The 13,914-nt window shown below is 46.2% G+C and overlaps 1 protein-coding gene and 1 long non-coding RNA gene across 3 annotated transcripts in view; one reads left to right on the top strand and one right to left on the bottom strand.

Moving 5' to 3' along the window:
* Positions 1–13,914, bottom strand: part of LOC135395367 (helicostatins-like) — a 129,424-nt gene that overhangs the window by 15,426 nt on the left and 100,084 nt on the right. Inside the window, exon 1 of one of the 2 annotated variants that reach the window (XM_064626606.1) lies at positions 3,041–3,175. The exons of the other annotated variant lie outside the window; for it this stretch is intronic. Within the exon in view, the coding sequence (XP_064482676.1) occupies positions 3,041–3,111 (71 nt within the window). The 5' untranslated portion in view covers positions 3,112–3,175. Of the gene's footprint in view, positions 1–3,040; positions 3,176–13,914 lie in introns of those variants that run through there. 2 annotated transcript variants of the gene reach the window in all.
* The window catches only part of LOC135395368 (uncharacterized), a 113,806-nt gene that overhangs the window by 1,314 nt on the left and 98,578 nt on the right, over positions 1–13,914 (top strand). The gene's annotated exons all lie outside the window — the stretch shown is intronic.

Raw genomic sequence — 13,914 nt, 5'->3', positions numbered from 1 at the left:
GGAGACAGGCCACCGTCACCGCCTCTCCGTGGCATACCATCATCGCCGGTCGGGGCTCATGTAGAGGAAGACCACCGTCCTCTACATTTGGTGACCCGGACAAAGAACATCACGTCCGGAGCAATTCGGCCCTTCACCATCCCAAATTTCCGACCACGCCATCGAACAGCACTACCTCCGGCACACACGGCCCACCTTCACTCCTACCGCACTCTTCGCTCTCTCTCACCTACGCTTCTCTCTTCGCTCAAGTCTTCTCACGCTTCTCACTGCCGGCCGCGACACTCCAGCCTTGCGCTCACCTGCCGGTTGCGGCAGTCACGGCAGCCGACGCCTCGGCACACGTAAGCCCGTCTCGGCACCTCACTCACCCCACCTGGGACTATCGAGCTTCGGCTCCCGTGCCGGTCGCGGCACCCCAGGACCACGACACCGAGCGCCTCACTCTATCTGCGACGGATCGCTGTTCCCGTCCACACCTACCGCAAGGATGACTACCTACACACGGATGCTGTTCCCGTCTTCATCCCCTCTGAAACGCCGCCAACGTGTGCCGTGCCCCTGTTCCCGCTGTTCCCTGTTCTTGCGATGCGTCCGCAACGCATCTGACGGCCGGGGGACCCCTGTAGCGGACGACGACAACGACGACAACGATGGCCACGCGCGTGGAGCACCTCTCGCTCTCAGTTCCACCGGGGCGGCCATGGAGACAGGCCACCGTCACCGCCTCTCCGTGGCATACCATCATCGCCGGTCGGGGCTCATGTAGAGGAAGACCACCGTCCTCTACAATGCATTTAGTCCCCAAAAGGAGTAAAAGTACTCCATTTTATTAGAGTGTAGTAGTATGACTCATGTAATACACCCAAGTATTATGTATCGTGTAATACATCAGAATCAAAGCCTTACGTACTAGATTATTACTGAGTTCGGGGAAGTATTATGTACTTGTAGTATATAATACAAAATATGAGTAGTACCGCCCACCCATGACTACGCAATGTTACTGGAAAGAACGATGGTCATCTCGAAAAAATGTGAAGGCGTAAAGAAAAAAACAACGTCGTGAAAATTCGTTTTACTATGTTTTTCACTGTGGGAAATTATTAACTGGGTCAGCCTTCACCGTAGCTCCGTTTTTGATGAAACATTCTATGGAGCCATTGTTGCATCCCGAGCAACTTCCACTCGCTCGGATACACGCAAAATATGCGAGCTCATTTTGGGACGTGTTCTGCATTCCCGGTCGGCGTGAACGTTTCTTTCTTGCAGTTGAAACAGACTAAGCCTGTAGACTCACTTCAGTGCGTGATGTCATAGGGATGCGTCGGCGCTGCTGTCCTGTTTGGTGGCCAGAAATTGTGCGATCACCGAGTCAGTGTGTTTTGCGCTCGTTATTAAACGCATGACGCAAAGTGGTGTAGCTATTGTACGTGCTACGCTGTATACAGAAAGGCCAAATACGCCGTACACATGGCGCGGTTTCCTACTCTCTTTTGCCCACCAGCGACGTCTGCTACATGCGCATGCGCACCTGCTTCTTTACAAACTGAAGTGGGTCCATAGCCTGGATTATAAATTTTGTCAAGTAGAAACGGGGTTTGTCTGGCCGTATGTTTAGCGATAACTTTAATAGAGCAAAAAAGAGCCGTATCGAAGGTAAGCAGTGTGATGTTTGCCAGCTGAAAGGAATAGCGGATTAGCGTCTCTTCAGCACAGTAACCATCAGATATTTGAGCACTGGAGTAACGGTAGTAGTAACTGGAGTAGATTTACGCGTAAGCTGTGTTAGCCTATAGGTCACCGGTAATTTCGTGCGGAAATCACGTCAGTGTTCTCGCTTCCGCGTCCAGCGTCTCACAGGTTCCGACAGGCAAGGTGCTTTGTGATCGCTGCGTGTCTAAAATTGGTTTCCCGCAGTCGCTTCTGAAGCAGTATGGGTGGTTGTTGCGCTGTTGCGAAGAGCTGACTATTCCGTTCAGGACTACAATGACAGGCATTGGCACAGAGACGGTAATGCTGCGTACTTCGTCTACGTAAGAATGTATGGAAGAATATGAAACCCACAACATCAAAAACGAAATTTTGACATTTTGATTTTCACACTTTTTTTTTTACTTTCAGCTGCAACTGAAAACCGCTGCTTACACACGTGACGCACGCTTGAAGTTTGCTTGTTGTAGCCGTTACACTCAATGTTACATTACGTGCGTGCCTACCGTCGGTAAATTTGTTTTTCTTTCTTTTTTTTTTTTTTCGCACACAGAAAAACGCAGTCTATTAGTCAGGTTCTGACAGTTGCGCTGTACCGCTTTCTAAAGGTGTTTCTGGAGCCAGGCACATCCACCTCCTGTACTCAGAGCGTGCCCCGTCTGCTAGCGTAGACACGGAAGTCGCACCCTTTCCCATGATTCTTAGAAAGTATCGGTCACCTGTTTGCGTTGCGTCATGCTGCACGTGCAGCAGGGTAGGACTACGGATATCATTTCGACCACCTGGGGCTCTTTTGACGTGCGCCGGAAATCTGCGACACACGGTGCTGGAAGCAGTGTTTACCTCCCCCACATTACTACCCTCAGGTCCCTGCTTATCTTGTCTAATCCACTAAAACGTGCCATTAATGATAAGACCAGCTTCTCATTGGCACCTCCACAGAGCGCGAGATCCGCTGTTTCCATTCTGGCCGTCCTTTCGAATTAAACATTTTTTGGCTTGCATCATGAGCGACCGTTTCCTGTGACCGATTTTGCGTCGAATTTCATTGAAGCAGACATTTAACGATATGTAGGAGGATTAGATAAAGCGAGGTGTCCTTTACGTAAATGGCTTCGGGAGGACGAGGCACGTTTAAAAGAACCTTCGTTACTACGCCACTCTATATCCTCGTTCATTAACGCTACCAACATGCTTGTCATGCATGATAGACCCGTAATCTGAAATTCAGAATGTTCATTTTGTTTCGCATTTAGGATTTGCGACATATATTATCCCCGTAAATTGTTGGCGTACACGTCAATGACAAAGCTATGAAATATCATACCGAGAGTGGAAAACTGCCGCAACACAGCCTAGTCGTTCGGAAGCGATAAACGTCTTCCGCTCCACGTTCATCGGGCATATAACAGCGTCGCAGACTGTGAAAAGTATCGTGTGCAGCCACTTCGGGATCGCGACATTTCAATGCCGCATAGGGGGCGCATGCAATCACACAGCTGGAGGGTTGCCAGTCTGTAGCCGGCACAACGTAAGCAGAGCGAACAAAATCAACATGATCGGCGTCATTAGGGAGCCAGCACGAAATTGATTTACGGTTATTTATTTATTTACCTATTGAATTCTGTATTAAAGAGTGCCCACTAACAGCTCAGTCAAATGTGTTATAATGTGATGGAAATGTTATTTGGGGGCTGCATGACGACGAGAATCATATCTCTTGTACATTACTATACAGGGTGTCCCAGCTAAATGCGAACATATTTTTTTAATATATATATATATATATATATATATATATATATATATTTCACTTTTTCCGAGATGAAATCATTTGCAGTATAGCATATGCTGAAGGGCACTCCCTAGGAGGGCATTAGCAGACTCCTAAGGCAATGTCTTAAATAAATTTCAATAATTAGCTTTTTAATTATAAAAGCTACGAAGTTGTTCCAATGAGAACATCTGATCTCTTCGGTCACCTGATACCGGAGCTGTTTACAGAACAAAAAGCCTTTTGATAGATCGTCCGCAAAAAATTCGTGAAGGAACACGATGATTTTTTCTTTATTTTGTTCATTGCGCATCTCTACGCGTCTTTCCTTCACCCCCAATGAGAGAGGGTGAAGGAGCACAGTGCCGCCTCATGCGTCGAAGATGAGCTTTAACTTTCGGAAACGAAACAAAAATAAATGTATCCGGTAATTTGGGTTGCCTTTTCTGTTTTCTTTTAATCTTTTTCCGATCTCAGTTGTCTCGCGATGTAAACACCCAATTATTATTTTAGTCTTTTTCCACGACGCAAGACGCGATAGTGTGCTCTTTCCCCCTCTCACATTAGGGGTGAAGGAAAGACGTGTCTCTAGAGATGCGCAATGAATAAAACAAAGAAAAAAAAGGTGTTCCTTCACGAATTTTTTGCGGACGACCTATTGCACGGATTTTTGTTCTGAAAACGGCTCCGGTTTCAGTTGACCCAAGGGAGCAGATGTTCTCATTGGGACAACTTCGTAGCTTTTATAATTAAAAAGTTATTGAATTATGTTATTTATTGAATTATTGAAGTTATTTTAATTATTGAAAGTTAATTAAGACATTGCCTTAGGAGTTTGCTAATGCCCTCCTAAGGAGTGCCCTTCAGCATATGCTATATTGCAATTGATTTCATCTCGGAAAAAAGTGATATATATATATATATTTTAAATATGTTCGCATTTAGCTGGGACACCCTGTATATTGCGCACGTTCACTCGACGTTTTTCCCTCAGAACCGAACAGTGGAGGAATTTATCCGTGTATGCCGATCGGCTGTCTTCGGTTTAAACCCCGGAACCATGTAAGCTATCTCGCACCCCGGAAAGGTTTCTTTTTACATCAGGGCGGCTAATGTGTCAGACGGAACGGGTCATTAAAAATTGCAAAAAACAATGACCAGTGAGTTTGAGGTTAACTTGGTGGAACGGGTTTGAGGTAGGACGTGACATTCCAATTATGGTTACAAGTGGGCTCGTTACTGAAAATATTCCCGGTGATTCCTCGAAGAGCCCTGTATACGTGTGCAACTTGAGTCGTCCAACCGCCTCGCTGTTCTTTGGAGTTAATGAACGTGTTCTTCGAAGGGTACAAATCTCCCATTTCTGCACACGTAGTGAGGTAGGGTATCGCAACCCAAGCAGCACAATGTACTGAAAGTCGAGTGCAATAGGGGTGGACGGGTAGGTGGAAGACCTTGAACAGACTCTTGAAACTAAGGAACGTTGATAAGACACATACCGTCCACCCCTATTGCACTCGACTTTCAGTACGTTGTGCTGCTTGGGAATCCCTGCGGTGAAACACCTCATCCCATCGTCATGCATGTAGCTGTTCTTGTTTCACATATCTTTTGTTCGCAAAGGATGTTGTAGAGTTTGGCTCATCATGTACCGTGTAATTTATGCGTATGGTGTCTGGGAATTGCTCGCAATCAACGCGTTTTGATACGGAAGGACAATATTTCAGAGTTTGGCGGTTCATGACGTTGCTTTGGAAGAAGCCTAGAAAGCTTATGGAGTATGCTAGAAGGAAACCTCCGAAACTGGGACGTACGGGCGAGGGGAGTGGCATATTGAGTCAGCAAGCTCCCCCCAGCAGCGCTCTGCTCCGCTTCTAAGCTTAGCGGAGAGCATAGCGTATATACACAGCACGCTAGTTAGAAAACAAGGCCTGTGCTCAAAGACGAAAGACGTAAACGGTACACACACCAAGCGTCCACCCCACACTGCCACCGCCGCTGCCTCGGTAGGACACTACGAGCCTGGGTAGGACGCGGCCTACTCTGTACTAGAGACCTGGACAAATGGCAATCGCCTATGGGAGAGCCGAGTCATGGGTTATTTACGCTATAGTGGCCGCTGCAAGCGCCACATAGCATTATTGGAGAGAGGAAATGACATGTGCACTACTATCATCATTGCCACCGTCGTTCGTCTGCTACACAGGGCTACACACACTGTTAAAAATAAATCCGTAGAAAAACGGGAATTTTGTTCGATATGACATTGCCATACATTTGTCCGTTTTCTGATCAACGGAGCATAGTTCCTTTACAGACAAATGCTCCGTTGCAAGACGTTACGAAAGCGCAGTAGAAAAACGGACATTTTTTACCGATGCCGTATTTGCAGAGAATTGTCCGTTCTACGGTGTACGGCGAACTGTTTCTTTACCGCACATGTTCCGTTATAAAATGTTAAGGTGCGCCGTTTTTTTACTATGCGCTTTTACTATGCGCTTTTTACGCCGTGATTGTTCCTTTACAATGAAGTGTACCAGCTTTTTTCTACAACTCCACGCGTTTGCACTAGCTCCTGTACGACGCACATTCATTATACACGAGTGGTACTTATGACGAGATACTGCTATTCAACCCATACCCAATTGTACTAACGGAGACCGCACAGAAATGCTTCACAGGAACAAAGATGTGTAGACAAATAGAACAAGGGAATTGCAGCCTTTGACCGATATGCGGTACGATGTACTTGTGCTCTGGAGTGGTGATACGTCTCTTCTAAGCTGGAAAACCTACTTGAATACATCCACAATGTAACATTTGCTGTTCAGATTACTTGTCACCAACACAACAGGTGCAGGAACTGTGCTTTATAAAAATGTTTATTTAACAACTTGGTATTGTTGGAAGGTTCACTTCGTTTGACGCAACAGCTCCATCACCTTAAGTGCCTTTCCTGAATGTGTCTTCCTGTCTTGTTTTGTGCCCCGCTCCTCTGGCTGGTTCATGATAGGTCTAAAGGAAGAAACACGAAGCATTTAAGTAAAATACAAATGTCGTATGTAAGGCTGATAAGCGTTCGTCCGTTAGTGAATTGCAGTTTCAGTGGCCGACTAAGCAATGAGATGTACATTGGCTTCACAGTATAATATGTATACCAGTCTTCATGAGGGATGTGAATTTGACCAAATAAATCGGAGGTTATTTGAAAGGATGCAGCAAACCAAATCAAAATAAATTATGGGAAAAATTCCAATTAATTTAGATATAAACTTCATTTTGCAAGCAAATTTAACTTCAGAACGGATAGTGCATCTAATAAAGGATTCGAAATTTGATTGGATTATACTTCTGTGCAAGTATCAGGATTTAGATTGGCTAGCTGAACTTGTTCTTCCAGGAATTGTTTTTTTTTTTTTAAATGTTGCCAGCCTTCTGGATTTGGCGATGGATATGATAGATGTGGTTTAAAGTGGGATTCCATTTCATTCAGATTTAAATCGTGGCAGGATTTAAACTCTCACTACACTCGCAGTGCAGAATTCTGTTGACAGGTATCAGCTAGTCATGGCCTGCACATGTTGCTTTTCGTTATCGTTAATGAAATAGTGTATCATGCGTATAAGTAGTGGAATACACACGCTGGCTTTGTAGGACATTGTCACAAACCATGCCGCTTAGTTGGTGAAGAATCAGTGGACAAGTATTACATTCATTTGTCCTTGAACGTACCTTTCAATCATGAATTCCAGTAAAGCTCGCACGCATCATGGGTGTTCCATGTTCAGGACAAAGTATGCAGAGAACATAAGCATCGTAGCATCAAGGAACATCAGAACAGCTTCAAAGGGTATCGCTCGTTTCACGTCAAGGAAAAAGTGCTCTGACTGAGAATGTCTCCACCTGAAACGACAATGTATGAACCTGAGCTTAATGGCTGCGGCAGCACATTCCCAGGACTCAAGTAATATGAAATAGAAAAGGAGTTCTACTTAAAATCTGGAACCTCTATCCAAGTCTGCAAAAAGAAGAAAAAATCACGTCAATCAGACGGTAACAATCATTTAGGCAAAGATAAAACTTTGCTGCACTACATGAATGACATGCAAATCAGGCGCTGACTAATGCTGCCGAGTTGTGTATGGCGTAATTGTTATTACAATCGGTCTTTCGTTTTTTGTCAATTAGGAAAATACACAAACTTTTGAATATACCTACACTGCAGCGGGTTGTGAGTGCAGGATATAAGAACGCGCATGCGACGAACCACAGCCTGGGGAATAAGAAGTCTGTGCTTATGTTGATTTTAGCCGGCATATGTTTTTGCGATACACATTCATGAGCATTGTGCTATTTAGGTAACAATGAGTACAGGGTCAGTTACTTACCTTCGGTGGTGCAAGCACTGAAGAAGTTCAAGGGCCCAAGTACCAGGCCCTGGCAGAAAAAAGAAAAACAAAAGACCGATACGCGTCTGTCGCTGTCACCGCCATTGGAAATTTGAAAAGGAAAACAGGTCAACGGTCAACGGCACAGCCGTGGTGTCCTCTAGTGGGAGGATTTCGAAGATAATACCCTCTCTGTCACGCAAAGAGCGTTGGGCGAATACGAACGTTCTACCCGTGTCTGAAGCATACGGACGAACGTGCTATAAAGATACAGATAATTACACCGTCAAAAACTGCTTTTCACACTGTTCCAGTGGAGACGGACGTTATGCACCGCTTGTACGAAGCCGTCGAGCGTCCGTCAGTTTTAACGGACAACTGCTCGTAATAGTAATTTTTGTTAACAGGCTGTTGCTAAGCAAGCGCTACCCTCTTCAGTACCTCTTCATCGTTGTCAACACAGCCCACCATACCGTGACGCGGTTTCGGCAAACCACGTGGTAACGAATAGTGCTAGCTAGCGCCAAATCACATAGCGAAGCGGCGATAGCCTGAACTACTACCCCGGTGCTGGGAACTTTGCGGATGTCCAGCTCTCTACGTAGGTCGTGGGGCAGGAGCGGACTATGACAAAATCCGTAGCCAACAGAAGCGGCGGTGCAAGCGTTGCCAACAGTTTTCGGAATTGCGCCTGTTTTCACGGGTTCAAAATACGCGACGTTCGCTCGGCTGGCTCGGCTGATTCAATATGGCTGCCTCCGGGCGCATACATTGAGAGAGGGAAGAACCCCGCTCAAGTCCTTTGCTCTCCTCCGATCCTCTTCCCCGCCCTTCCTTCGAGCCTCTCTCCTTATGGGGAAGAAAGATAGTTCGTGACCTAGGGGTCTCAGTTATGAAATAATCACAACTGTACTCGTGTCCAGCTTAAGAAGGTAAAAAATCTAGTCCGTCATCTACATACGCCGTTTGAAATAACGAGACACAATAGCCCGCCGGGAAAGATAGTGCAGCCCCGCCATGGGGGAGGGCTCGCGTAGTGTCATGCGGCCAGTCTTAAGAGCCAATACGGAAGCCGAGTGAGTGTGATGGATTACATTCTGGCGGATGAGGGAGAGTGACGTCTTTGATCCCAGCCATCGTACCTTCGGCGCAGTAATATTTTGAGAGCTGACGGACTACATTTGTTTTCCTTTTTAAGTTGAACACGAGTATAGTGTGAATGCGGCAAGCAAAATTTTGAAGTTTATAATAGAAAAATGTGCTGAAAATGTGTTGCCATTAGCGTACATTTAAGCTTTTTTTTTTTGCCCGCCTTTGAACTTTCAAAAAATGTTCTATACGTGAACCCATATTAAAGCAACGCTTACGTTACGCCGTTCAACAAGGACGAAATTCAATAGAAACATATCCTATTAAGGCTGTCCTTATTCGCATTGCACGTGTTTTACACACACGCATACATAATATAATGGGACGATGATGTTTCACCTGATCATACGGACATTGAAAGGCCATTACCGATGCTACAGGGCCCCCCTTCCTAATTGTACTGCCTACTGGGATAATAAAGCGAAAGTAAAGTAAAGTAAAGTAAAATATCTTACAATCTTCGATATTAAGGTTTGAAAAACATGCTCCCAAAGTACAAATTGTATGAGGAACTCCGGCCGTAATTTTCTAATGATTTCCGCCTCTCTTTCTATGGAAGAAAGGTTAACGACGCTCTCATTGGTTATTTGCATTGAGCGTCGGCCTACAGCTGGATTAGCGGACGCATATTCTAATAGGATGTGGCAGAACTTCGTCGATGGAGTGTGCGTCATGAGGAAGTGAAGTCGCAACATGGAGGCTACTCCCATGTATTTCTCTTTGACGAAATATTGCGAGTTCTTCCTGCCTCACAAAGCTTTAGGGGGTGTCTCCCAGACTTTGAGGAGGGTGGGGGGTTAGGGGGTGCAGGGGCGGGGGGGGGGGGTCCTGGATAAATCACTGGGATGTGACTGTTCGGAAAATGCCACGCCTCATAGGATACCGCCATTTCTAACACCACTGGGATGTTTTCTCGCTGGCAGTTTAGAGGCTAATGTGGTAGCACAGTTGATTTGCAGTTCCAAGACGGAATATTAAACTTACGACAAATATCTCATGAATGTGAAGAAATATCTATACAATAACGGCCGCAATCTGTGAAAATTACGACAGTGGCTGAGACAACTTGCGATACCTATTTCACGTTCGTATGTACAACGTCGCATTTCGACGCGTTTTTATATTCGAAACTGAGAACCGCGCAATATTTGAACTGGGAAAATGTAAACAAAAAATAACAGGTAATCAGAATAGAGTCGTTTGCAACGTGCAACAAGACAAGTTAGTGTGCCTCTTTAAGATGCAAACAATGCCTCTTTGCAAACAATTTCCGTCACAACGCCAGTTGTCGCGACCCGTCGTTGGCAAACAAAGCTACACTCTTAAAAATGAACTTCACCGCATAGCACGCTCCTAGCCAACCATTATCTCGAATGATATCGTTATCTGCCCTGATTTGTTGAAAACACGGGGCGTACGCCTTTTCTGTGACAATTATGAACAGCATAAGTGTCACAGAAATGGCGTACGCCCCCCGTTTTCAACAAATAAGGGCAGATAACGATATCATTCGAGATAATGGTTGGCTAGGAGCGTGCTATGAGGTGAAGTTCATTTTTAAGAGTGTACGTGCGTTGGCAGCCACCGATCAAATGCGTTGTTTTGATGGTTGTTTCCGATGGTGGATGCCATTGCGCAAAGCAGATGCGAAGGAAAACTTCATGTGCGAGGCAGATACTACCCTGACCTCAGCTCACAAAACGCGAAAACCACGAAGTTACACGTCGGCAACAACCACGCGCGCTGCGTGTTTTGCCAGCGATCCATTTTTTCCCAATCTCATGATATCTTGATGTGACTTGCCGCGGCGGGTGGTCTATAGACGACCCTCTGTTTACAAACATGTGACGTCACTAGAAGACAGGTTCGAGGTTATATTTTGCTGTGGTGCGCAAGAAGCGGGAAAAACGCGTCGGCTGGTAGGCCGAAAAGACTGATAAGTACACTCTTAAAAATGAACTTCACCGCATAGCACGATCCTAGCCAACCATCATCTCGACTGATATCGTTATCTGCCCTGATTTGTTGGAAACGGGAGGCGTACGTCTTTTTTGTGACACTTATGCTGTTCATAATTGTCACAAAAAAGGTGTACGGCCTCCCGTTTTCAATAAATCAGGGCAGATAACGATATCAGTCGAAATGATGGTTGGCTAGGAGTGTGCTATGCGGTGAAGTTCATTTTTAAGAGTGTAGGGTCAGGAAATTTAGACACGAAAACCGACGGAAATAGGCAAGCATTTAAGCCCTCAAAAGCACTCAAATAGACAATAAAACACAAAATAGGCACGTTAATTTGGGATGCTCTTTTGTTCTGTGAGTGTTTCATAATGCTTCTTCCGGTCTCTTTGCTTGTCTAATGGCTACGATACTGTACAAGCCTTGACTTCTGGAACAAGAATGCTGACTCGGTCAAGAATCACTCTATATTGAGTAATATTATGAGTTATCTGACCTAGGCCAAATCTTTTGATGCAATATGTACGAACTGCTTCTAGCAAACCAAGGCGCTGAAGGAAACGAAACGCAAAAAGGGGGAAAGGAAAGACGCAAACACGCAGAAAACGGAGAGCAAATCGATGCGCTCAGCATTAGCCTCAAAGGTCACTCACACTTGCACATCTAAAAAGGGCTGTTATGACATCTAAAAACGTTAAAGAAGGCCTCACTCCAACAGAGTCAATAAAAAAGGCAGGCAACCCCGAAAATGCCGCATTAAGGCGTTTATAGGCATTTATAGGCAAATGCTGAAAAATCCAAGCCCTACTGAGAAGGTTGATAAGTGCTCACCAGCATGCTTTACGCGGCGGCGAAACGTAATCGATGACGTAGGGGTGCAGGTCGTCTATTACAACAGTTGTACGTTTGTTTTGATTGGGTTCCCATATATCATCGAGTGAATTCAACCAGAAAAAAAGCCAAACTGTTGGTGTACTTGGAGCACCTGAGGAGTAGGTGTTCTGTGTTCTCTATGACTTCACACTCGCTTTAGTGGGAGGAGACTGAGATAGCAACAACAACAATAAATGATGGAGAAGTGATGATGACATGGGATGTTTCTCCGTGGTGAGATTGCAAGGACTTGTAAAACACATGGAAAACAGGCTTCATCAGACATCGTTCGTAGCAGCCGTCGAACGAGCAAAAACAAAACACAGTCAGGAACTTCATTGTCTTTGTCATGGTCCGGCGGTCATTGGGTGGTGGTGGTGGTGGTTGTCAAAAGGCTCGCCGTTGTCGGCCTCACAGAGGTGGGCAACGTCACGACTGACGCTCTGGGGGAATGTACGTCCAGGGCCGACATATGTCTGAATGCGTCTGAGAAAAACCCAGGAGAAACCCCAGACAGCACAGCCGGCACAGGGATTCGAAACCGCGTACCTCCCAGTCTCGACGGCTCCCAGTCACAGTCCAAGTACCGGCGGTCATCGTCTTTTGTCACTACCATAGAGACTCGGCCAGTTTGTACAGCGATCGACCGCTGTACGGTACATTCAGTCGGAGCCCATGCAGAAGAAACGCAGAAAGAAACGGAGAAAGAAATGCAGGAGAAACGCAGTATGTCGGCGGAAGCACGAAGGTACTCGGAACCGTAACTCAGGTGAACCCTTTACAGCAGCGAAACCAAGCAGACCCTGTTAGCAGAGCAGCGTGGCACGTTCTTTTGACGGAGTTCGATAATCGTCCTCTTTCCGTCGCTTTTCCGGAAGTAAATGGAACTTAGTTGGACTGCCTATGTTGGGGTGCCCGGCGTACAACACCATCCGCAGCCTCGTTTCCAGCAATGCTGCAGCGACAAGGGACTCATCAATACCTGATATGTCCGTTTGAGATTGCAGCATCACGTATGCGGCACATCTTACACCGACAATGCCAGGGACCCCGTTATAAAAATAGAGTCCAGTGCCACATCTTGAGTCACTGTAGACAGACTATTGTGAGCTCGTAGGTCGATGATTATCCCGCGAAGCTGAGCTGCTGAAGTCGAGATGATTTGTGACAGATGTGCCGATCTTTCGATATCCATCTCGGGAATCACGAACGCACTTGGCGTGCCAGATGTTGTTGTTGATGAATCGGTGGAGAGTACTACCCTGCTCAGTTACCTCTCTGATAAATCTAGACTGAGCATTTGGACGGCTATCCTTCCTTCCCCGTCGTCCTGGGACTTGAGGAGGCTGCAGGGCCCACTTGGAACAGCTGGGTATGCGTGCTGCGTATGGGAATAAGGCAACACTTGGATCGCAGTGCTTGGATCGCATGAAGTCCCTGCAGCGTCGGACTCTAAGTGGGGGATGGCGACGGTGACGAGTTGCCAGTCGCCCACAGGGACTTAACAATTCTTGCATCCTAAGAACTGGTACACGTGGTTCTCTTAGCCTCTGCCATTACATTTGACTCGAGGAACGCTAGGACAGATGCTAACTTTTTTTTTTTGTCAGTATGGTCTCCAGGACTTGTTCTGTTGTGAATGTGAGACTGTGAAGCACTGGTATCTGGTACGCTATAGCACCTGGATTATTAGTAAGCGGTGCACACTGAGCATTGCTTTCGTTGATAGATACTTCACCGAGAGCCACATAAATATCGCAGTACGCTGAGTCGACCTTCTCCTCTTGCTAGCGCACCCCCACGACAAGCTTCGATTCAGGGTAACCCCGAGGAAGCATCGGTGCGGTAGTTGGAATTTCGTTCGATTCCACAGCGGCAGCATCACATGTTTTCCGGAAGACACGTCCATGCTTCTCCGGGAAGGATCCAACAGACTCCTGGGTACTCTGAAAGCGACGCTGTTTCGCAGCATTCCACTGATCCCTGAGGACCATATGCATATGTCGTCTGCACAACGACTGATGTACACACCTCGGAGTAACAAAGCAAGGACGCCTG

Source organism: Ornithodoros turicata, chromosome 5, assembly GCF_037126465.1.
Source record: "Ornithodoros turicata isolate Travis chromosome 5, ASM3712646v1, whole genome shotgun sequence".
NCBI lineage: Eukaryota > Metazoa > Arthropoda > Arachnida > Ixodida > Argasidae > Ornithodoros > Ornithodoros turicata.
Note: the sequence above shows the minus strand (reverse complement) of the source record. Positions and strands in the feature narration are given on the sequence as shown.